The 27,011-nt window shown below is 36.0% G+C and overlaps 1 protein-coding gene across 7 annotated transcripts in view; it reads right to left on the bottom strand.

Annotated features, from left to right (window-relative positions):
* Positions 1–27,011, bottom strand: part of LOC411229 (venom dipeptidyl peptidase 4-like) — a 239,919-nt gene that overhangs the window by 177,424 nt on the left and 35,484 nt on the right. For all 7 annotated transcript variants that reach the window (XM_006559829.3, XM_006559827.3, XM_006559828.3 and 4 more), the window contains 2 exons: positions 14,157–14,251; positions 13,864–13,938 (listed from right to left, as the gene is read on the bottom strand). In XM_006559829.3, the coding sequence (XP_006559892.1) occupies positions 13,864–13,938; positions 14,157–14,251 (170 nt within the window). The remainder of the gene's footprint in view (positions 1–13,863; positions 13,939–14,156; positions 14,252–27,011) is intronic.

Below are 27,011 nucleotides of genomic sequence, written 5' to 3'. Positions count from 1 at the left end.
CTGTATTTCCATTTGTCTCCGAATCGAGAATCGAGCGAAACGTTTCGGTTTTTTTCGCAAACGGGGGGAGGGGAGGGGAGGGCCGAAACGCAGCTTTAAGCAACGCGTCAACTATAAATCTCGTTTCCACGAGGCGAACGCAATAACTCGTCCCTCGACCTCGAATGTAAATGTCGCGCCCACCCCCACCCCTCCACCCATAGAAAAGCGACTAACAAACAAACCCTGGAAAAGAGGGTCGTCGCGCTATTTGCAGCCACCAGTTTTCGTGATTATTCCCCCGCACTGGGAAGGCGTGTATGTATATATGTATATATGTGGGCTCACCACCCCTTTGAAAACGTAATATTTCGTGGTGGTGGTGGTATTTATCCTGCGATGCTTTCGTTCTCACGCTTTTCGTTCTCGTAAGTTGAAATGAACGACGCGATGAGGCGGGTTGAAGATTTTTGGTTGATAAGATCCGACGTTTGCATCCATGTTAAAGAAAGAGACGTGTTTTATCCGTCGCCTTTGTTTGGAGTAAATTTGTTTTTTTTAAAGAATAAACGAAACTGACTGTGCAGTAGAAGATTATTATTGTTGTTGTTGTTGTTATTGTTGTTGTCCATCGGCCGGGGAAATTATTCTTGTATTCGGTGTCTTGAATAAAACATAGGGGGATAATTGTAGAGTGGAAGGGAGGAAGGATTAGAGATTCGAGGATTCAAAGAGGAAGGGATAAAACTTGCGATGGAGTGGAGTTTTTTTTTTAAAAAAAAAGACTTTTCTTACTTGAATTGTATATTATTTAAGAAAAAAATTTCTTGGTTGAATGTAATCAGTCGAATGGATGAGAAGAACAATTCGATCAACTTGTTTATCTCGATTAAAATTGAGGTTGACGTTTGATTTAAATTTATTTATTTCGATATTACGATCGAGATAGAAGAGAAGATGGAGGGAGGAAGAGGAGGAGAAGAAATATTCAGGTGTATTCGCCCAAAAAGATTTACTTTCGCAACTTTTAAACTTTCATTGATCGATATTTCTCGCGATAAACGATTCATATTATCGCAACGAGATTCGTATTTTTTCGAAATTATTTCACTTGACCTTTGTTAAAAACGTTTATTAATCTAATCTGATTAAAATAAATTTATCTTTAAACTGTTTTTCCAGACATTTCTGTTGATTTTTTCAACGAACAATCATCATCGAGTAAAGATTCTTACAACGATGATTTTAATAACACGTATTGAAAAAGATAGGAGAATGGTAAATAATTGGACAAAATTAGACGTGATCGTAGAATTTCTATTGGAGAATGCTTCCCTCCAAATCTCAAGTTGGAGATTGGTTAAAACCAAGTTAGATCTTGGAAACTTCCGGTATCCGGTTAAATCCGGTATCGTCACTTGATCCGAATCGTTTCGGATCGTGAATTCATTCTCTAGTTATACCGGTATTATAATTCCAAATTAGAGGGATGCGAAGCGATTAAACGTTTATCGATTCGGATGCTAGTGGAAAATAGCAATAGTTCTTTTCATTCCCCCAGAAAGAAGAAAGTTCAGAAAAGATTTACGTTCTAAAACCCTTCTTAAGGATGTAAACAGTAAGGAAATAAATTCTGGAATATTCGATTCGTCGAAAACACATTATTAACTGTAATAATCTTTATCGTACTATTACGTCAAGCTTCGTTATGTTATCTACAGTTTTAAAATCTTTACGATTTAATTTTTCTAAAATGATATAATAATACTATTATAAGAATCATCCAAATATCTCATTTGACGTATAATTATAAAAGAGCAACCTTATCGTTAATCTTCTAATATTATTAATTCGTTTTAATAAATCAAAACGATTTGAGATTTAACTTTTAACACCCTATATATATGGTTCATTTCTTATTTATTATATTATCAACCCATTGAAAATCCTCTCCATTTCAAAAAAAAAAGATACCCCTCCTTTGGAATTAATTATTCCCCATAATTTACGTGCACCGCAACGTTCCTAGCAACGTTGCAACGGCCAATCCGTCTCGAATGCAAGATCTCGATTCCCTCGTTTCGCGCGTTTCACCGATCCCACGTTCCACGTTCCGTCGTTCTTGCTAATTATGCCCGCGCATTGCGCCTCCTCCGTCTCCTGCCTCTTGCCCGTCTCCGCCGAATTATCGCGCAGACATTCGAATCACGTCACTCAATCAACCATCCCTTACCTACTATTTACATTATTAGAGCCGGGTTTGCGCCACCGCCACTCCGTAGATGGAATTTATAATTATGAAACGAGGTGTTCCTGTAAGCGATGGTAACGTGACGATTACGTATCGATAAAGGGAACATCGGAACATCACGATTTGTTTCGTGGGTGGAAAACATCTGTGTCTGTTTTTGTTTCAAAGTTTCAAAGTATTATTTTTTTTTTTACATTTTGTATATACGAATCGGTGTTATTTATATTTATCATTCGATATTTTTCGTAGTTGATTTATCTTGTTATTGAATATATGGTAAGGTTAAAACCATTCGAGGTTAAGTATTGTTAACTATTTTTGTTGGTAATAATGTATGCAATAATGTATGTTATTAATTTGGTTTTTTGTTCTTTATTTATGATATATATTTGTATTCGTTTAAACCTAATATCGTGATCGATGTGTTATATGATAGAATTGTCTTTTGGAATTGTTTTTTGGAATTTCTACGATAAAATGTTAAAGAAATTAAAAAAATTCGACAATATTTTACTCGTGAACCTCGTCTTTTAACTAAATGACAACGATCGAATGTGGAAGTACAAATATGTGCGGCATACTTTTCTCTCGATTGTTAATTTTATTTGAATATTACGAACAAATTAAACTACATTTCGAACTTCTAATTACCACGTAATATTGAACGTTGGAATAATTCTGAATAATTTATGTGTAGAAGCGTCCGGGGAATATCCAATATACGATATTGAAATAATACATTACACGACGTAGAACGATTTTTTCCACCTCGATTTTTCGAAACGAGCAATGAACATTTATCAAAAATAATCAATTGCAACGCTACTAATATATTTTTCAATAATCCACAACCTACTCTTCCTCCCCTATCGATCTTAAAGTAGAAACTTTGTCGTCGACTTTGTATTCGTTTCCAACCAAATTCTCAAGTAACTCGGAGACGGTAAAGTTTCAGAGGTTATGTTGCGATAGACAAGATACGCGTGCGGAGAGGGGATAGCGAGTAAGGAAGTGGCGACATCTCTTTCGACAATCTTTACATATTAGATTTTCGGCAAGAATTATCGAAAGGCATCGCCGTAATTCGAAAAGAATTATCAAAGGATAAAAAGATCCTCGATTCTCGATCACATTGAAGAAAAATATCGTTCGAATCCATTAGACTCCCTTTGCTGGAACGACCGATGATTCGATATCGGGGATAACTCCGATATTTCCCAACGCGAATAGAACGGAATCGATCGAGTGAAACGCCGAATTCGCCTGGCTTAAATGGAAGCTTTAGTCAGAAATTATATCCTTGTATATATATATATGTATATAATTGAAATCTCGAGCAGAGGAAACGTAAAGAGATCCCTGAAAGAAGCGAAGCGAAGGAGAGTGGAAAGAAGAAAGACAAAATCGCATCGGGACGAAATTTTGCCAAAGGTTTACCCGACAAGGCCGCCATGGTGTCGCGTCGAGAGTTCGTTGTTCTTTGTGGCCACCGTCAAAGGGCTCTCCGTGGTAATTGATCGGTCATCCGTTTCCCCATAGTTCATTGTCGTTACGCGCCCCGCCGTCCACCACATTTTCAATCTAGCGCGCATCCATTCGCCCCAAACGTCTCGCAAACGTAAATGATTAATTAATCGGCGGGACCCGCGGTGAATTAATGCGACAGTTTTTTCCCTTCCCCCCCGCTCCTCGCAGCTGTTACGCCTGGAAATGTCGTTCGAGCGTGAAAAAAAGAGGGGAAAAATGAAATTTTCTTTCTTCTTCGATTCATAGAAAGGGGATGGATCGATGACGGGTTTTATACACACGGATAGACGTTGTATCATGTTATTCCTCGTTAAGGTGATCAACTGATAATGATCTCGAGCTGGATAGATACATCACGTAACCTAATCTTGCCATGATTCTCAAGTTCTATCCGAAGTGAATCGTCGATCGAATATCGGAAGATTTTCAAATGGATTTGTGGAATGGATTTTTAAGAATATTTAATGGAAACTGGTAAAATTTAACTCTGATTTTAATTTTTAAATTTGTATCGCGATTTCCTTTGCTCTACATTTTTAAAAAATTGACTGCTCGTATTTTGAATGACTATTTAAGAGCAATATTCAAACGATTTTAATTATTATAAAAATCGTTGTTCATTTTATGTACTTCTACTAGGAATCCAAGTGGTCTCGATTCAAAAATCTAAATCTCCACCTCGAAAATGAATAAAAAAAGATACGTATAATCACGAAAAAATCACGTGGAGAGAGCCAACTTGGAAATAACAACGTTTTATCGTCTCGACGTTCGTTGAATAAATCCAAGACGTGTCTCCGCGATGTTAAAATGAGAATGAGACAGGATTTAATGCCATTCCTTCTAAAAATGGATCTACTTTTTCGAACCAGTTACACAAAGGAGTTTCAAAATTTCTCCAAGCAGGAATCTTTTCAAGATATTAGTATCGAATCCTCTCCTCTTGAATGTCATTTGCACTCTGCACTGTGGAAATTCGATACTTTTCCAGATCTGATGTATCCCACGATATTTGAAAAATCGGAAAGAAGAGGAGAGGCACGTGTTCGAGTTTCTCGGCATTTATTGCAATTTAATCGTCGTTATGATTAATACACGGCGCAACATTTATTGGACGCGCAAAAAGCGCGACGACACATTGTGTAAACACGTCGGCTCGCTGATAACCGACTATGCTGCATTATAACGACATCCGACGTTTATCGTTCGCGGGAAATAAAGCGAGATTTCGAGCGAGCAGTGGCAGCCAAAACTAAAATTTTGATGGACTTTCTAAGCGCTTCCTTCTTCCCTCCCCGATTTTTCATTCGAGGCTTCGAAACGAAAGCAACGAATTAGGGAACGTAATCTAAGAATCTAAATTGCGATGGATTCTTTCTATACCAAACAATGTTAAACATTTAATCGTACATTTTTCTTCGATATTACATAAAACTATTGCCCTTACATAAGAGACAAATACAAATCTATTTTCACGAAGGATTGAACTCTTTTCCATTGTCGATCCTTGGTCGTAAATTCTCATTTTCCAACGCGGAAGAAAAGAAAAGAGCGGATTAAAAACAGAAAGGAGACAGAGAAAGACACGAAAAAGGAAGAAGGAGCAGCGTTAACGAGCAGGGATAGGTGGGCCGATCTTCCACCGTGGATGTTTGAGCGTGACTTCATTAAACGCGCGCGATACACGGGGATAAAACTCCATACACATTATGCGGCGAGTAACGTGACATTATGCTATCGTGCATCCCTCTAATGATGCAAGGACCGGAATATCCCCTAGCTTTCCTTTTTTGCCAGAAGACCTGTGTCACTTTTTCTCTCTCTCTCTCCTTCTTTCTCGCTATCCATTCTCGTTTTCCTTGTTTCTCTCGAATAAAATTCCAATAATCGGCAAACTTGACTTACTCGGCAAATTCGTTACACGGCGTTTCCAATTAGCGTTTTTACTTTTTTAAAGGCGACACATTTTTCATACGTTTCCTTTTTTGTTATTAATTATTGTTATCGTCGTTGTATCGACGATATTTCGATTGTCGTCGATGGATCGAATTGAGACGTTTCGCCGTCGGGGCGATAATAACATTCGCCATTAATTACCGCGCATTAATTGCTGCGCGGGACGGCATTAATCACTATGATTAATTGCAAGACGCGTTCCCATTTAACTCCACTCCTTGCCCGTTTCGATTTCCAACGCGAGAGATTCGAAGAGATTCTGTTTCCCTTTTTTGGAAAATTGTATCTCGAAGAATTTTTTCTCTCGAAAATTGTTTCATCTACGTGTCTTTTCAAATCTTCTTCAAATGAATTGCGTCGACGAGATATTGGCACGTTTCAGATAAGGCATCGAACGAAAGAATCTCTTGTCTCTTTCGAGGAGAGGAGAAATGCATTTATAGGAATATTGCAATGGCGGCTGCGCTTCAACGGTGCTCTCGCTTCCTTTTTTCTTCTTTTAACTCTTCGAACAGCTGTGAAATTATTATTCGCGGATGAGATAAGGATAAATAAAAGAAGAAATGGGGGCGTTGTTGAAATTGGGGGCTGCGGTGTGGAAACCCATTGAATATTACTATTCGAGAGGGAATTAAGAGGATTTCGAGAAGCAGGACATCGCTCGAGGCAGCCCTCATTAGGACGATCCTTTGCCGATAAGATGGAGGGGTTGATAACGTCTCGAGGGTGTGAAATTCGTAGGAAACATATATATATATTCCTTCGATGTTTAAAGATTAAGATTATTGCAATTGGATCTATCAATTATAATTAGTCCTTCGTATAATAAATTTATTTAAAATTCGAGCAACGTAAATTTCTCTCCAATCCAATTCAATTCAATTCCGAATTATCCATTAACTATTCATTAATTGTTATTATTATATATACTATTATTAACATTAATTATTCATTAGCATAAAGAAAAAAAAGGAAAGAGACAAATATTCGATAGATCAGAAACTAACTCGTTTCAGAACTCGTTCGTTAAGAATTCGAGCAAATAATAAAACAATATTTCATAAATTTCTCTCCAATCCAATTCAATTCAATTATCCATTAACTATTCATTAATTATTATTATTATATATACTGTTATTCGTTAACATTAATTATTCATTAGCATAAAGAAAAAAAAAGGAAAGAGACAAATGTTCGATAGATGATCAGAAATTAACTCGTTTCAGAACTCGTTCGTTAAGAATTCGAACAAATAATAAAACAATATCTCAACGTAAATTTCTTCCCAATCCAATTCAATTCAATTCCGAATTATTCATTAATCATTCATTAATTATTATTACTATATATACTATTATTCGTTAACATTAATTATTCATTAGCATAAAGAAAAAAAAAGAAAGAGACAAATATTCGATCATCAGAAACTAACTCGTTTCAGAACTCGTTCGTTAAGAATTCGAGCAAATAATAAACCAATATCTCAACGTAAATTTCTCCCCAATGCAATTCAATTCCGAATTATCCATTAATCATTCATTAATTATTATCATTATTAACATTAATTATTCATTAGTATAAAGAAGAAAAAAAAAGGAAAGAGACAAATGTTCGATAGATCAGAAACTAACTCGTTTCAGAACTTGTTCGTTAAGAACGTCGAATCTTTGTCCGGAAATCCAACCGGTCGGATACAGTCGTACATAACTCAGGATTTCACGTGCAGCGGTAACAGGATGGTCCGTGGTTTCGTACACGCAGGATCGAATAGAGGATGAGCGAGTGAGAGAGAGAGAGTAGGAGGCTTGGCGTACAAATGTAGCGAAACCGAGGGAGGAAGGTTGGAAACAGGAAGGGAGAGAGAGAGAGAGAGTTTGAAATGCAGACAAATAGGAAAAGAAGAGCGGATGGTGGACTGGATGAACCGAAGGCTGACAAGCGGGAGGAGGGTGTTGCCGATGCAACGTGATTCTGAAATAAATCTATCGTATTTTGAATTTGAATACGTGGTTGCGAATAGAGGCGAAACCGTCTAAACAGCTCAGAGCTGAGTGTCGAATATATTTCAGTGCGTGCGGTTTTTGGGAGTTGAAAGGTTGTTTGAAATTGTTTAACCAGGGGAAGGTTAAAAATTTTTCTTAATAATAATCGATTTATCCTTCAATTTGTTATGAATTGAATCCATGAAATTTAAATAGCTGCAGTATGTTACAAAGTCTTTTAATTGAACAATTGAAAATGAATTTAAACTTTTAGTCAAAATTTCTAAAATTTAATTATGGGACGATGAGACCCTGTAGAATTTTATTTAAATAAATAAATTAGTAATTAAGTTTGATTGATAAATTTTGAATTATAATTTATGATTAAGAGAATAAATTACCTTAGTGATAAGTGTAATATCTTTTGATTTAAGTTTAAGTTCTGTTTTACTTTTAAAATTTTACGTGATTCAAATCGACATAAGTCAGATTGCTTTCTATTTATAATAAAAAACAAATTAATTGTACGAAAGGACTTTATTATTACATATAATCATTACGTGTTGGAAGAGTCATCGCAATTTTTATATCCGAAACGCAGTTCTCTCAGAGATGATCGATTGTATAGGATAATAATGTAAACTTTTACAATCTAACTTTTTAACTAGTTCTTCTTTCTAGTACAAGTTTTTGCAAACGTATACGAAAAATTAAGAAATCTTGAAAAATTGACTCTCCTGATTCAAGAATATCAATTCAACCAATAAACAGATTATTATTATTATTATTTCATCCAGTTTACAATTTTACCTAATTGAAATTTAATTTACGCGAGAGAAGATTTAACGATCAACTTCGTAAATCAAAAGTTAAAGCGCGGTTTACGACGCTGTATTAAAATTTAAAATAATTTATGACTCTAATACCACTTTTAATATATATAACGAAATATCTGCACTGTATATTAATTCAACAATTTCCTCACCCTTCTACAACTAACAATTCCAACCCTCTTTGTAAAATTTCGAGAGGAGCCAAATATATTTCTCTCAAGAAATCCTTAAAATCCTTTCGAACTCCGTTGCGGGATGAACAAAAGGATCGGCGTCCCGTGAGAAATGCACGCGCATTTGGATAAGCGTTTGCAAGGACGAAAGAGAGAGATTTTGGCGGCCATAATGTATGCAATTAGACCAGTATGCGGGACGCTGGCCCCTCCACCCCCTCTCTCCTCGTTGGCCGATTATGCGTGGCTGTGAATGGCGAGGAGGGGTCCAGGAAGCCAGAACCGTCTGCCGCTAGACTCTATGCATGTCAGGTATTATACGGTATTTAGCGTGTATCTGTTCCACGCACGCCGAGCTTCTGCGATTCGGAATTACGCGTGGAACATGTGTCCCGGAACATACGGGTCACATCCGGCTCGCGTACGTTCGTCGATGGATTTTCTTCCGTTCCGTTTCTCTGACGGAGGAGGAGGAGGAGGATCGATAAATTCGTACGAAAGAATAATTGGAACTTGGAATGAAAATGTTACTTTAATATATTATATATATATTATAATATATAATCTAACCTAACCTCGAAATCTGTATGATGCTGTATCAATTTGAATACAATTTTCGAAGGGATTTAAAAATCCAAACAATTTAAAGCAGTCTTAAATGGAATGGTATCTAAGTATATAATAAGTTATTATATTAAGAGAAATTTTTATAATTCGAAGAGTTAATTCTCGCGTAATTAAGAGGGTTATTTGTGAAAGGTCGTGAGTTAGAGGAAATCTGTGTTCTTCGAAAGAAACGATCCAGGAGGAGGAGAAAGGATGTATAATAATTGGAAAGAAAATGTTACTTTATTCTTTAATACATTATAATCTTGAAATCTATGTTGTATCAATTTGAATACAATTTTTTAAAAATCCAAACAATTTAAAGCAATCTTAAATGGAATGGAATATGGAATATCTAAGTATATAATAAGTTATTTAAGAGAAATTTTTACAATTCGAGGAGTTAATTATGAGGGTTATTTATAAAAGGCTGTGAGTTGGAGGAAATCTGTGTTCCTCGAGAGAAACGATCGAGGAGGAAGAGAAGAGAGATAATAATTGGAAAGAAAATGTTACTTTATTCTTTAATATATTATAACCTCAAAATATTTGCTATATTTGAATACAATTTTCGAAGGAAACGATTTAAAAATCCAAACAATTTAAAGCAGTCTTAAATGGAATATGGAATATCTAAGTATATAATAAGTTATTTAAGAGAAATTTTTACAACTCGAGGAGTTAATTATGAGGGTTATTTGTGAAAGGCCGTGAGTTAGAGGAAATCTGTGTTCCTAGAGAGAAACGATCGAGGAGGAGAAGAAGGGAGGTAATAATTGGAAAGAAAATGTTACTTTATTCTTTAATACATTATAACCTCGAAATCTATGATGTATCAATTTGAATACAATTTTCGAAGGGATTTAAAAATCCAAACAATTTAAAGCAGTCTTAAATGGAATGGAATATGGAATATCTAAGTATATAATAAATTATTTAACAGAAATTTTTAAAACTCGAGGAGTTAATTATGAAGGTTATTTGTAAAAGGCCGTGAGTTGGAGGAAATCTGTATCAATTTGAATACAATTTTCGAAGGGATTTAAAAATCCAAACAATTTAAAGCAGTCTTAAATGGAATGGAATATGAAATATCTAAGTATATAATAAATTATTATATTAAGAGAAATTTTTACAATTCGAGGAGTTAATTCTCGCGTAATTATTTGTTGGAGGAAATCTGTGTTCCTCGAGAGAAACGATCGAGGAGGAGGAGAAGGGAGGGTGGAGTAATAATTTCTGGCACTTTTCCTCGTTTTATTGCCTTTATTTCGAACTGGGCCACCGATGCGTTCGATACCATGCCCTGAAAATCTAGAAGTGCTTCCTTGCCCGCGTATATTAGCCTGCGATACACCAACTTTTTCAACTTTCCTACAACTTTCAAACTTGATCATCCCAGGTCGCGAGAAACATCGGAGAAATTAGTTTTCCACGAAATTTTGCGTAGCTTGATTATCCGGGCTTCCATTATTATCCGAATCCGTCTCTTATTACTTTACGCGAAAAATTATTATAAACGTGTGTTGGTGCATTCGTTTCGCGGTATTCGTTATGTATTACGTAACTTTAGAAAACTAATTTTAATTTATATCCTTACACGAGATCAGGATAAAGGAATCTTTCTTTAAATTATTCTGTATTTTTAGGAGAATAATTTCCTGCAATAGAGTATATAATCCTGGTTTAAACTTTTCGATCAATTATTAATTCTACAAGAAATTTAAAATTGATAAATATATTTTGTACAAGGATTTCTCTTATTGAAATTATCTTATATTCTTTAATATCTTGAGTTTCTTGATATTATTTTTATTCTTCGCTCATCTTCTAACACTCTCTCATATATTTCCAATTTCGTTTCGATACGATTCCAAATTAAATTTTACTTGCTAAGGGAAAAAACAATTGCAGTAAAATAGAAATAATGAACGGACTTGTTATTGAATATTCGGATAATGGAAACTGTAATTAAAACGCGCAAGAAACTCTCGAAGAAGATTCTTGAATAGAATTTATCATCCTTTCCAATATCTCACGTGTTAAGCAATCGGAGGAGGATCGATTACGACGATATCGTGGCAAATATAATTCCTTTTATCTTTTACACTCCCTCTCTCTCTCTCTCTCGATCGTTCATTTTTTGTCCCAACAAGTGTAAATCGAGCCGCGGACTCATACGCAACGCGTTCGAATCAGCCGATTATTTTGGAATAACGGATAACGTAATTGAGTTTGCAAAGCAAGCAAGCCGGCGAGCGTTAGTCGGAAAAACGGGATCGAAATAAAAATTCCATGTTTTCACCGTGGACGGACCGCCACGGTGAATTTCAAATAATCCCTTCCGCGGCCACTCTTCCGGGAGGGGGAGGAAAAAAAAAAAAAAAAAAAAAGCCACGGATCCTTTCCCGCCAACCAAAATCCAATTCATTTAAATGCAAATGTAAACTTCAAGGGTGATAAAACAACTGTCGCCCGTTGCAGCGAGAAGGAAGGAGGCCTTTTTTTTTCTTCTTCTTCTTTATTTCGATCAGAAAAATGGGATTAAGTAAACGGTTTAATAAACCGTTACGCTGTGCTGTTTATCGATCTTGGAAATGACAAACGGGTGGAGAGAATAAAATCGTAAAATTCGACGGAGCGTGTAAAATTTTGGAATTGGGAATTATTATCGAAAATATGGATGTTTGGAATGACGATTTAAATATCGTTAAATATCGTTCGAATTGTTTAGCGCGTAGTTGAGATATTTTGTTATTAAATTCGTCGGACAGATGTCGCGCTGATCGTTGACAAAATTGACCGTTTAAAAATGGACACGAAGATATCGTTTGTAGCGTAAATAAACTGTTGTTGCTGCAATACGTATTCATACATTCGCGAAATTGCGGAAACGCCTCGGTCATCCACCCTCCCCGTAATTGGTTAAAAAAAGAAACCTGAAACCGTACTCTACGTCGATGCATTGGATAAAACGTATATATACAACTGGAACTACAATAGTTTATATATATTTTGCAAAACCTATTCCCAAATTGACAAAGAAGAAGATTTCTTCTTCGATTATTGGCGAAAATTTTATCCTCATTGTTAAATAAATATGATACTATATAGAAAATATCTATGTAGTTGTATACAATATTGTATATTGTATATAATTGTATATAGTTATAGTATTTTGTATATGGTTATATACAAAATATCTATATAACTATATATAATAAAATATTGGCAAAAATTTTATCCTCATTGTTAAGTAAATATGTAACTATATACAAAATATCTATGTAGTTGTATACAATATTGTATATTGTATATAATTGTATATAATAGTATTTTGTATATACTTATATACAAAATATCTATATAACTATATATAATAAAATATTGGCAAAAATTTTATCCTCATTGTTAAAGCTACTTAAAGATAAATAAATATATAACTATACATAACTATATATATATACAAAATATTGGCAAAAATTTTATCCTCATTGTTAAAGGTAAATAAATATGTAACTATATACAAAATATTGGCAAAAATTTTATCCTCATTGTTAAAGCTACTTAAAGATAAATAAATATATAACTATACATAACTTTACTTCTATATATATATATATAGAAAATATTGGCAAAAATTTTATCTTCATTGTTAAAGATAAATAAATATGTAACTATACAAAATATTGGCAAAAATTTTATCCTCATTGTTAAAGTTATTTAAAGATAAATAAATATATAACTATATATAACTATATATATATATATATATATACAAAATATTGGCAAAAATTTTATCCTCATTGTTAAAGCTAAATAAATATATAACTATACACAAAATATCTATATAATTATATATAACTATATACAAAATATTGGCAAAAATTTTATCCTCATCATTGTTAAAGCTACTTAAAGATAACTTATATACAAAATATCTGTAAAATCACGGACCTCGAGCAATTGAGAAAAGAGAGAAGAAAAAAAGGAATGAAATCGTCGAGCCTTAACGAAGAGGAAGAAACTTGCGGGAACGAGGTCTTACAGATTATGGGGAAGCTTGGAAGAACAGAAATCCTTAGTTTCACTCGGGAGAAAAGGAAAGGGGGGGGGGGAGGGGGAGAAAAAGTTTCATCCTGGAGAAACTTTCTAGTTAAATTCATCCCTCAGGGATCATTCGTCTTCATCGTCGAATTTGCTCTCACCTTCTCCCTCCCTTTCTCCCTTCCCTCCTCCTTTCCAAATAATCCATTCCTCGCCGAGAACAGATCCCTCATTTCGACGATTTATCCGCCCGAATTTTCGCGCCGCGCCGATTTATCGTTGTATCGTTGGCGCACTTTTGCCGAATCGAGGGGGGAGGAGGCGCCAGGTGCGGGTATTGATCGAAGCCTATCGGGACGGTGGTAATTTCGCGGTCAGCCCGCGCTCTCGAAATTTATTCCCGGTTCAACGTCCACGGCGTAATAACGGGGGAGGAGGAAATTTTCATTTCTACGTATTGGCCAATAATATATAAAAGATCTCGCGCGCGGGAATTTCGACCGGCTTACCTTCTGGTAGTTGATGGCCAGCAGAAGATATTTCCGGTCGGCGGACAGTTGGTAATCGAAACTCAATATCAGCACCTGAAAATTGATAAAAAGAAACGGATTTTAATAATTCGTTTAACGAGCAAATTTCGTATGTTCGCAACGATATTATATCTAAAATTTAGTATAAGACTCAAGGAGATTAGAGACGTAGTAAAATCGAGAGAAAGGTAATTTTCTGAATACTGAATGATTTTGAATAATTATTATTTTTTTATCTCTCGGTTAAGGCAATGGAATTCGTGTATACTCACGTTATTGGTCGAGTCCAGGATTTTCCTCGGCTTTCTCGATGTGACGTTATAGATCAAGAGATTCCCAATTTCATCGCGATACAGTATCTCGTTTCCTGGAACAGAGACAGTCAGCGTGTATTCCTCTCCTGCGATCTCCTCGAGGAGATACGCGAGCTTTTGTTGCGGGAGGAGGAAAGGGGAGAGAGAGAGAGAAGGGGAATTGGCCGATAAAGGCAGGGCTGATAAAACGAGATTACCCCGATATTAGCCACGATGGGATCGAAACACCCGTTTTCGGACAAATTTTATATCCTATCGTCGATTCTGATTCATTCTGAAAAAAATTTGCTTCTATTTTTTGGGAAAATTCGTAATGTTTTATAATACGAATCGAATTATTTTTTCTAGTAATTCCTTAATAATTTTTTAATGATATATATGTATATTATTTTAAATAATAAAGCACGATCGTTCTTCTATGCCCAAAATTCGCGATATTATTTAATTTCTGAATCTGTAATAATTTTCCAATAATAGTATTTTAAATATGAATCAATAAAAAATATATCGGGGAGACAAGGATTTAGATTCGATGATTTAGAAACGAAGAAAAACAATTTTTATATTTTAAGATGTAATAATTAACACTAACAGAAAAGAATATATATATATACACAATTTTCTTTTCGAATATACTTACGTAAAAGGGAAGACAAAGATAAAAAAAATACTAAAAAATACGCGAACGATTAATTTATCCCTCAACTTTAATCGTGATAAACGTAATATAAATATTACGAAGTTCGAAACGGCATCGAAACGGCGGCGCAAGAAACGACAACAAATCGACCGTCATTCACATCCAAAATATCGATCGAACAACGTAGTCGTGTTTCGGGCGCCGAACGGGACGGACGCGTCCCTCGTTCGCCGGATAAATTGATCATTTCGATCGTTGTAAAAATCGTAACACGAAAAAAAACGAAAAACACGCGTTTATATACGTTAAAAAAAAGGGGAAAAGGATTCTAAAAAAGAAGATTAATAATACGCCTAATCCAAGTTTACGAAAATCCGTCAGACGAAAATTAAACCGCAATAATCCGCGATCCCATTCGATCCCCTCCCCTCCCCGACCATTAACCACCGCCACTGTTCCCAATTAGTTAGGATTAACAAGATTTCATCGTGGAACGCGCACCTGTAACCGATATCCACGGGGAGGGGTTTTCGATATATCGAGGAGCTAATATAAACGTCAAACCTGCGCCCGCGGATATCTCTCTCTCTCTCTCTCTTTCTCTCGCGCATGCGTATTGTCGTACAAGACTGTGGGACGCTGCGCGTTTATACGCTTTTTAATATCCGTTGCGGCGGATCGACGACCGACGCGTCACCGTGATGACGAATGATGAAGGGAAAGAAATCGTCGATTGGAAGAGATAGATAGAAAAGAAAAGTTGAATGGATAATAAAAAGAAGTAGACGTGGCATTTTTGAACGAGGAAGATATATATATTGGCTCGATATTTACGATGATATATATAATAGATATTCGGATTCGTAAATTTCAAGATCGTTCCAATAGATACATTTTAACTCGAAATAAAAATTCGTTTTGTTCTGCGCGCGGGAAAAAGATCGAATCCTCTCTTTTTATTATAAATTATTCAGAACTTTTCCTTTTTTCTTTCTCTCTTTCCAACAATTTCGAAATTATTTCCGACTCTTAGGCGAGACAACCTTACACGTATACCATACTACTACTCCCTGTAGGTCTGACAGGTCGACCCCATTCCGCCGCAGGGGCTACACCACTGTCGCTTATGATGCTACCGTGACGCGCCAATAAACCGGCCATTCCATCCGGATGGAATTTGCATGTATTTCGCTCCTTTACTTTTGTTCCAACGTTTTTACGGCTCTCTCGATCGAATTTCCCTCCTTTCTTTTTCCTCCCGACGGTGTACATTCGAGGTAACGATTGCCATTGTTATCGCTCGTACAAGTAATAAAGTCGAGATATTTATACCCGATTTCTATCGTTAAATATCTCGTAAACCAACATCTCTCTCTCTTACGTATCCTTGTCAAAGTTTCATCGATAGAGATCGATATATAAATTTTACATTGAAAAATAAAATTATTATATACAAGAGGAGTCGTTTTCACGGAAGCGTATTTTCGAAACGATGGGGTTCGTCGCACAGGTGAACGAACTCGTTTGGCTCATTTCCATAGAAATCCGGAGGATCACTTTAGATTTCACGTGCCGCCAAGTCTATCGACGGTAACGCGCCCGCGTTATTACACGATTTCCAAATATATGCTGGAGGAGGGGGGAGAGGTTACAAGGCGTGATGCGTCGACGCGGGATTTTGCAGGGATAACGGCGCGCAGCCTTGAGTCGTTCAACGCTGACACGTTGTGACTCTATCCTTCCCCTAAATTTCTCACGGCGCAAGGAACGGATCAAGCAGCGTTATTTCGTCCAAATATTTTTCCATTTCTCCTTCGAAATATATAAATTCAGTGGAAGATTTAGAAGGCGAGATTTTGATCTTTTCGTGATTAAATTCTCGGTCGAGATTCGTAATTAAGAGTAAGCTCCTCAAGATGTCCAACCTATTAGTCCATCTAACGAACCTGTTTGTCCTAGGTGCCTTCTATCCACCCTCTACGTGCCTCACAGTTGTTTGCCTATCCTGGAACGATTCATTTCCGATATTATAAAAATAAAATTCAATGGAAATTGTGGAAACTTTTTCTTAGAACGCCTGTTTCTAAGAATATTTGTTGTCCCTCGCTAACGATATGAAGGAGGATATGAAACGAGAAGAGAAGTAAAGAATTAATAGCGATAAATTTTGACGAGCCGCCATTCTCTTCCTCCCTCTTCGATCGACTGTTTCTCTCCCTCGAATATAAAAAACTTATCAATCGTCGTATGCTTTACGACATCCAAGTTTCGTTCGTTCAAGAATATAGCGAATTATATTGGGTTGGCAACTAAATAATTGTGGATTTCAGTTGAAGTTGATGACGACCTAATCAAAGCAATAATCGATTCGGATCGTCACAACTCGTGACATTGCAGAGAAGCTTCATGTATCGCATACATGCACTGAAAACCGCTTAAAACAACTTGGCTATGTTCAAAAACTCGATACATGGGTTCCTCGCGAACTGAAAGAAAAGCATTTAACGCAACGCATTAACAGCTGCGATGTGCTAAAGAAACGTAATGAAAATGATCCATTTTTAAAACAACCGATAACTGGCGATGAAAAATGGGTTGTTTACAACAATATCAAGCGGAAAAGATAGTGGAGCAGGCCACGTGAACCAGCTCGAACAACATCAAAAGCTGGTATTCGTCGAAAGAAGGTTTTGTTATCAGTTTGGTGGGATCACAAAGGAATTGTCTATTTTGAACTCTTACCACCCAACCGAACGATCAATTCTGTTGTCTACATTGAACAACTAACGAAATTAAACGATGCGGTTGAAGAAAAGCGGCCCGAATCGACAAATCGAAAAGGTGTTGTATTCCATCGTGACGATGCAAGGCCACGCGCATCTTTGGTCACTCGGCAAAAATTATTGGAGCTTGGTTGGGATGTTTTGCCACATCCACCATATAGTCCTGACCTTGCACCATCCGATTACTTTTTCTTTCGATCTTTACAAAACTCCTTGAACGGTAAAAATTTCGATAATGATGATGATATCAAATCGTACCTGATTCAGTTTTTTGCTAATAAAAAGCAGAAGTTTTATGAACGTGGGATTATGAAGCTGCCTGAAAGATGGCAAAAGATCATTGATCAAAATGGGCAACGCATTACGGAATAAAGTTATTTAGTTCCATGAAAAAATTGTCTTTGATTTTCTAAAAAAAATCCGCAATTACTTAGTTGCCAACTCAATACATCATAATAATACAAAGAAAAAAATTCAAAGGGAAGAAAAAGTTATAATTTTGAACGTTATAATAAGCTGCAATTTATCCTCTCTCGGGGACGTGGCATCGACTTGGAGGAGCATAAGCCGTATATACCCTCCTTCCTTGAGGAGCTTTGACTCGGCCATCGACCAGAGTCATTATCATAATTCAAGTATAATGCATATTTCAAGTTTGCGTATAATTTATATTCTGTTTCGAGAACGTTTGCCATTTGCCTCTCCCTCCAAAGAGGCGACCATCTTCTTTTCCTCTCCTCTTCTTCTCGAGGATTCTTCTCTCTTTCTCCTCCTCGATCTCAACGAAGCCAGGCATTAATAGTTCAAAAAACGCTGACGCGATACACACATTAGCTTCTAATTTGTCCGATCGACACTCTTTCTTCTCGTTCCTCCTCCGATGCGTATCGTTCAGCCAGCATATTAATCGAGTTTATCAGAGGGAGAGAGGGGTACAGTCGATGGAAGAAATATAACAAGCTCCCGCGGAATTGGCCGGATATATCGAGATTCGTACGTGTTCCGGGAGTTAAATCGATGAAACGTCCCCGAAAATATCGATCGCGCGTGGCTCGAAGGTGGCTTGGCAGCTGCCGCCGCGTCCAACGGATTATACGCACACACACCTGTGCGTGTGTATTATTATTAATAGGATTTTCGAAAAAATCGAAGAGAGATTGGTGAAAGAGTGTTATTAGTCGATCGATATTTTAATTTCGATCCCAGGTATATATATATATTTCTTCGATCGAGTGTACGCCAAGTATTTTATAAATGGCGTTCGCGCGCAAGTAATTACACTCGATCGAGCTTTCGCTCCCCCTCGACCGACGGTTCAAAGCATAATTTCATTTTCCTCCGTTTCTCTTTTCCTTTTTTCCCCTTCCTTCCTTCCTTCGTGCAAATCAACCTCGTATCATCGACGAGCGTTTGAAAAGTCATAAGGAGAAATTGCGAAACGATCTCTCGTTAACTCGACGTGAAAATTGCAGGGAGGAATTGTGCTTTTCTTCTTCTTCTTAAAAAGCAATTTTTTCCGGGGAAGGAAACTCGAAATTCCGAGATACCGATGCAATATTGATAACACTCTTTCTTCTATATATTCATCTTTTCTTTTTTCCCCATACCGTAGCGGAAGATTGGGGGATGAAAATTTAACACGGTGTACTCGGCGCACGACACTTGTTCCCTCCTCGTGGAAGACGGACAAGCCGCGGGGGGTTTGCCAATTTTTCCGAGCGATTCGTTAGGAAAATCGACGCTGGATCGTGGTAGGCGTGAAAAATTGCCTGTTCCACTTTTGCTTGGTAAAATTGATAGCTCGAGAGGAATGGAAAAGAAATAATAAAGAAAAATCGAAGAAAGATTAACATTTTGCAAAGAGAATTCTAAAAACCTGATCTTCTCCAATTCTTATATATATACATCTTATATATATAAGTCTTATATCTTATATCTCTACTCTTATATCTTATATATACAAGTAAAATGACGATTGTTTCACTGATCGACATTACACATCCTATAAATAGTTAGTAGATCGGTTATCGTTTGCCTTTGGAGGGAGCCGTTGCGTTGATTTTCTGGAAACGGGGTTTATTTAATTTTCCTCTCGCTCGTTTAACGAGCTGTTTTGTCGTGGATTCTGAAAACAGGGAGGGAAGGAAGGGGCTGAGCGAGCGAGAGGAAAGGCGAAGTAGACGACCGCGTCCAGCTTATGGAGTATGGAGGACATTGGGGCGGAACGACGCCATTTACAAAAAGGAACGAGCAACCGTGTATATGTGTGTGCATGCTTTTATAAGGAGCTCTCAACGGCGCGTTGTAAACCGAGGGAAATGCTCGGTTCGTAAACGTTCGTGATAACAAGGCTGAGATTAAGGGAAACGGTGCATAGTTTCTCGAGGAGGGTGACCGTGAAAAATGGCAAACCGTTGCAAAAGGGAGGGGTCGAGATAGTTGTTTTTCTGAGTGATAAGTTCGCGAAACTTTTTCCGTTCCATCCTCGACAATCTTCTTCGTGCGAATTTTCAAAAAAAAATGACTCCGTTGGAATTTTCCTCGATGATGAAACGATTCCAATTCCTCTTTGAGATCGACGATATTCGAAATCCTCCCCTCTCGATATTTCTCTGTTTGCATCAAGGATCGAAAGAGAGGACAACAAGCGCGTCAAAATTTTGTTTCCAACCCCTAATTGCGTCCCCGCGTAAACAAGCTGAACCGCCCTCGTTTCCTACAAATGGAACTCCCTTGTATCCGAGCAATCGTTACTCGTACATCATCATCCTGCAACGTATATATTATATATATATATATCTATATAAACTATCGAGCTACCCTCTTAAAGCAGACCTGTCCAACTTGTTTCCCTTCTTCTAAGAACTAAACTCACGATTATACACCCAGTGGATGAAACTCGAAAATTAATTTTGAATTTACTTACTTTAAGATTCAAGTATATATTCCAATGATATCACACTTGTTTCGAACGATTCTGTTTCCCAAAAAAAGAAAGAAGAAGAAGAGAAGGAAAGAAAATTGGGACAATCGAGAGATGAAAAAGGAAGGAGAAAGTTACCGACGGAGCACTCGTGTTACCCGAAGATAACAACGATCCACGCGTGACGCGCGTTGTTGTTGTTTCTCGCCATTACGAACATCTGGAGGGAAGAAGAAGCCCTCCCCTCGAGGTTCGCGTGCCCTCGAAACACGACCACTGGAAATAATGGGCGTAACACGGTTTTACGGCCGTTAAAACCACCGGCCCTCGATCCGGGATTTACGTATTCGGCCCTCGATCACCCCCCCTCGCTTATTAATTCCTGAAAGAGGGTGAATAAATTTTCGCACCTCGCGAGTTCCGTCCTCTGAATAAAGAGAGGGCGAGGAGAGTTTTAGAGAAAGATTTAGATCCGGATGGTTTTGATGGATCGCTTCGATCCCTTGACTTTTTCTCTCCTTCTTCTCCTCGTCTTTTGGGAGTTGAAATACTCTGTCTGTGAATTACGAGGTTGTTGAGGAAGGTGTTTGGGAAGGGGAGAGATTGTAAGGGATTGTTAAAATTGGAGGAGATGTTCGGGGATTTGGAAGAAAGTGTCGAGTTTATATTTTAACAAAATCGTTTCAATGTAATTCGAAATAATTTTAGGGACGAGATGTGTTCCATCGGAGTGTTGAAATTCGGAAAAACGGGAGCCAATTAAGGGAGGGAGTTTTATCTTAATGGAGGGCAAAGATTACGAAGGATTATAAAGTGTATGGCGCGAAAAAAAGTAGCGGTGAGGAAGGATTTTTATCGGGGTAATTGCTGGCACGCGAAATTCCGCATTAAATCATATCCTAATCTTTAATATCTCTTTAATAACAGTCTTTACGAGCCTTTCTTTCTTTTTCAGAGAACATTGACAAATTATCTGGCTCTTTACACCAGATTTTTCAAAGATAGCTTTGAAGCGAGTCAAGTCGATCTTGAATTTATTTATTCTTTTTTGATTTAAATTTTTTTTCTCTTTTACTTTTAAATAATTTTCTTTTTCTTTTTTGTTTAATTTAACGGCAAGCAAAGATCGTGCGAGTTTTATACAGTTGAATGGCAAGAAGGAATTAAAATTCGTTTTTTAATATAAATGGGGGAAAAAAAAGAAGAATTTCTCTTTAGTTAGAAATTAAATTAAAAACCGGGGATCCAGTCTGATTAAACCTAATTACAAAGATGGGGATATAGCGTGAGAATATATAAATGATAGAAATTTGAGATTGAATTAAGCCGAATTAATTTGTCAACTTTTGGTTTAATTATTAATAAACGTTTAATCGAATAAGATAAATCGGCGAAAGAAGGAAATTTTAACGTAGATTGGTATTAATTCGTATTAATTTTAGTTGGGAGAATATTAATCAAATAAAACGTTACTGCTCTTAATTCATCCTCGTAGAGGAAAATATCCGATCGATTGGCAAATACAGGATGTTTTTATAAAATATATATATATATATATAATGATATTTTATCCGCATAAATTGATAGAATTGAAGAGAGAGAAAAAGGAAATCTGAAAAATTACGACAAAATTCGAATATATTTTTTGAACGTCATATCGGATTCAATTTGACGAATCAATTCATCGATTTAATAATTATAGTTATTCGAGATATTCCCTGAGAATTTATGTTGAAAATCGAATTTAACGGGGGTCGCATATCCCTTCGAAAATACGAATTCTCCTCGAATTCGACGAAAATCCGTGAAATGAAAAAAATTTACCTTGTTTCGCGCGAAAAATTCTTAATAAATGCGTTATAAATCCGCGTTTTAATAATATTCTTCGCTTGGTTCCAAATATACGACGAGAATGAATATGGAAGGTTCGATATTCGATGATTAAAGCATTTAAAAACTAGAGATTCTCAAACCGCGTTGTTTTTCGTTGTGAAAATAGTTATATTATTTTCGAAATTCTACACGTATATTACGAAGAAAATTCATCTATCTTCTGATAATATATCACGCATAAAACTTATTTATTTATTTTATAGAATATATGCGTTGAAATCAGTTTTTTTACAGAAAATATAAAAATAAAGGAGCAGCAAAGTCTAAATATTTTATAATCAAGATACATTTTTAATACTCTATTCTTTGTTAATTAACATATTCATGGTATGTAAAAGCGTGTAAAACAGAGTTTATTGTATACTTTTAACAATCCATTATTAATTGAAGCCTTGGATGAGTAGGAAGAATTCTTCATAATTCGATCATTAATTTATCATTGATCGAACTTTATTTCGACGAAGGAATTTTCAATTATAGAATCTCGTTACATTTCTCTTTTCTTCAAGTTCATAAAAATCTCACAAAATATATATATATATATATATATATATATATATATATATATACGTATATATATATATATACGTATATACACATATAATGGGACAATTTGTGGTTACTTTGAGCGTGACACTTTGAATGAGATAACTTATAAGGGATCGAGCGCTTTTATTCAAAAAAAAAAAAAAAACCAGGCAGGAAACACGTTCGAGTAACACCGTTAATTGTAATTCAATTAAACATCAAAGCGTCCGTTTAATTCGTTGGAAAATTGATTTAGCTTCGAGTTTGAAGCGAATTCTTAACGAATAATATCGTTGTATTCCTAAATTTAGTAAAAAAGAATTCGATTCGTAGTTCCAAAATGTCTACCACGTTCTCCAAATTAATATTCACACTTGAGATAAAGAAAGGAACTTTAATCTATTAAATCCTATCCCACGATAATTTCCAAAATAGAGAAAGTCTTCTCCTTCCTTCCACAACATGAAATAAAAAAAAAGAAAAAGAACAAAAGATGTACGAAAAGAAAGAAAAAAAGAGAAACAGAGTGGAGAAGATTAGAAGTTTCGTCAAAAAGGGGTGGAAGATCGAGCGAGGAAGGGAAGTTTCTTCAAATTAAAACTTACATCAAAATTAATACCAATATTCACATTTGAGATAAAGAAAGCAACTTTAATTTATTAAATCCTATCCCACGATAATTTCCAAAATAGAGAAAGAAGTCTTCTCCTTCCTTCCCTTCTCTTTCCACAACATGAAATAAAAAAAAAGAAAAAGAACAAAAGATGTATGAAAAGGAAGAAGAAAAGAGAAACAGAATGAAGAAGATTAGAGGTTTCGCCGAAAGAGAGTGGAAGATGGGGCAAGGAGGAGGGAAGAGAAGTTTCTCCAAATTAAAACATCAAAATTAATACCAATATTCACACTTGAGATAAAAAAAGGAACTTTAATTTATTAAATTCTATCCCACGATAATTTCCAAAATAGAGAAAGATATATTCCTTCCACAACATGAAATAAAAAAAAAGAAAAAGAACAAAAGATGTATGAAAAGAAAAAAGAAAAGAGAAACAGAGTGGAGAGGATTAGAGGTTTCGCCAAAAGGGGGTGGAAGATGGGGCAAGGAGGAGGGAAGAGAAGTTTCTTCCCTCTCCAAATTAAAACTTACATCAAAATTAATACCAATATTCACACTTGAGATAAAGAAAAATAGAGAAAGAAATCTTCTCCTTCCTTCCCTTCTCTTTCCACAACATGAAATAAAAAAAAAGAAAAAGAACAAAAGATGTACGAAAAGAAAGAAGAAAAGAGAAACAGAGTGGAGAGGATTAGAGGTTTCGTTCGAAAGGGGGTGGAAGAGGGAAGTTTCTAAACTGGAGAGGGAGAGAGGACAGTGGATGGTTGATGGAAAAAGAAAGAAGCTTCGCGCTATTTTAATTCGAGAGTGTCGTCCTCCTCTCTCCCCTCCTCTCTACCCCTCGGTTAGAAGCGGATTTAATCAACGCCCATTATGCGCGCTCTCGCTGGAATGATACAGTTTTGTTCGAGTTTTCTTCGGGACTTTTCGCGCCGACGGCTCTGAAAGGGGGAAAGAAAGAAAGAGGTATCCGTGCTCCGGGTTACCAATTACCACCTGGAAACTTATCCCTCCTGTCGCGTCTTAATTAACGACGCCGGATGCTCGAGGAGGGGAGAAGGGAATCGACGAAACCGAAGATTTTTACCCTCTTTCCTCGAATTCCATCTGCTCCTCCACCCGCATACCCGGATTTCCAATTCATTTTTGGTGAGATTGAGATTGTTGGATGTTGTTGTTGTTGTATGTCAACGAAATTGAAATAATCTCTTTCTTTTTAATCGATAGGTGAGAGAAATAAATTCATGTTAGGAGAAAAGGGAGAGCAGTGTTGGAGGGAGATACAAGGGAATCCGATTCGCGATTTGACGGACGGAGTTGGAATCCGGAATGAGGTTAGAGAGTTTGGGGGAGAAAAAAAATTTGCGGGGATGTGAAGGGACTGCCGCGATTGGAAATTTTCTTCCTTTTCTTTCCTCTATTTCGAGAAGCCTTTTAATTCGAGAGATTTTTCGCAAGAGAATTCGTTCGATTTTCGATCTTTATTATGAGAGAGTCGATAAAAGAAGGCGTAAAGAGTTGGAAATTACAATTTTTTAAAATTTAAAACTTAAAGCATAAGAAGATGGAAAAAAGATGATATTCGCAAGAGAATTCGTTCGATTTTTATTATGAGAGAATCGATAAAAGAAGGCGTAAAGAGTTGAAAATTACAATGTAATTTAAAACTTGAAGCAGAAGAAGACGACGTTACATATTCCACGAGTAATGAAATATCGTTATGCGTAATTCAATATAAGAGAGAAGAGAGAGAATTCGTTCGATTTTCGATTTTTATTATGACAGAATCGATAAAAGCGTCGTAAAAGAGTTGGAAATTACAATTTTTTAAAATTTAAAACTTAAAGCATAAGAAGACAATGTTACATATTCCATGAGTAAAGTGTAATGAAATATCGTAATTCAATATAATTTTTGTAAGAGAATTCCTTCGATTTTCGATTTTGTCATAAAGACTTGGAAATTACAATTTAAAACTTAAAGCAGAAGAAGACGATGTTACATATTACGTGAGTAATGAAATATTGTTATACATAATTCAATATAATTTTCGCAAAAGAATTCCTCCGATTTTCGATTTTTATTATGAGAGAATCGATAAAAGAAGGCATAAAGAATTGAAAATTACAATTTAATTTAAAACTTAAAGCAAAAGAAAACAATATTAAATATTCGCGAGTAAAATGTAACGAAATATCGTTATGCGTAATTTAATATAATTTTCGCGAGAGAATTCCTTCGATTTTCGATTTTTACTCTTACGAGAAATAAAAGTATCGTAAAGAGTTGGAAGACAAGACAAGAAGAAGACGATGTTATATATTCCACGAGTAAAGTGTAACGAAATATCGTTATGCGTAATTCAATATAATTTTCGCAAGAGAATTCCTTCGATTTTCGATTTTTACTCTTACGAGAAATAAAAATATCGTAAAGAGTTGGAAATTACAATTGGAAGACAAGACAAGAAGAAGATGTTACATATTCCGTGAGAAAAGTGTAACAAAATATCGTTATGCGTAATTCAATATAATTTTCGCAAGAGAATTCCTTCGATTTTCGATTTTTACTCTTACGAGAAATAAAAATATCGTAAAGAGTTGGAAATTACAATTGGAAGACAAGACAAGAAGAAGATGTTACATATTCCGTGAGAAAAGTGTAACAAAATATCGTTATGCGTAATTCAATATAATTTTCGCAAGAGAATTCCTTCGATTTTTACTCTTACGAGAAATAAAAGTGTCGTAAAGAGTTGGAAGACAAGACAGGAAGAAGACGATGTTACATTTTATTCCGCGAGTAAAGTGTAAAATGAAATATCGTAATGCGTAATTCAATATAATCGGTAGAGTTATTCCACGGCTAGGGATCGATTGTCCATAATTAGTGCGGTTCGCGCGACCAATTGGACCAACCAGACGGAAGTATTTACCAGCATTTCGATCGATACAGATTAATCGTAGGATTATCCCCTAATCTGACGTAATGTTTGATTGGCTGGCAACAGGAATCGCGTGATGTTTACTTAATTACTTGGTTCCAGATACAATCTAAATTTTTCATATAAGAAACGCATTTAAAAAAATTACACAAGCGTTTAATCTCTAATTTAAGAAAATGTTCGATAATAGAATAGACGAGATAAATAAAAATTCGTTGAACTTGGCGAGAATTTTCAATTTGTCCGTTCACGATACTTCTTTTTTCAAAAATAATAACGCGTTTCAACGAATGAAAATTGGTTGCCTCATAATGAGTTGAAACATTTCGTGGAAACAATTTCCAACGCGTATAAAAGCCGTTGGATGCCGCGTTTCGAAAAAGAAACATTTTCGCTTTCGCCATTTTAATCCATCATTTTACGCGCCGAATTTCCCTCCCTTCCTTTTCTCTCACAATAAATAATTTTCAAATCCAAGCCAAGAAA

This window comes from Apis mellifera, linkage group LG7, assembly GCF_003254395.2.
Source record: "Apis mellifera strain DH4 linkage group LG7, Amel_HAv3.1, whole genome shotgun sequence".
NCBI classification, from domain to species: domain Eukaryota; kingdom Metazoa; phylum Arthropoda; class Insecta; order Hymenoptera; family Apidae; genus Apis; species Apis mellifera.
The sequence above is the reverse complement of the archived record's forward strand: the minus strand, read 5'-3'. Positions and strand labels throughout refer to the sequence as shown.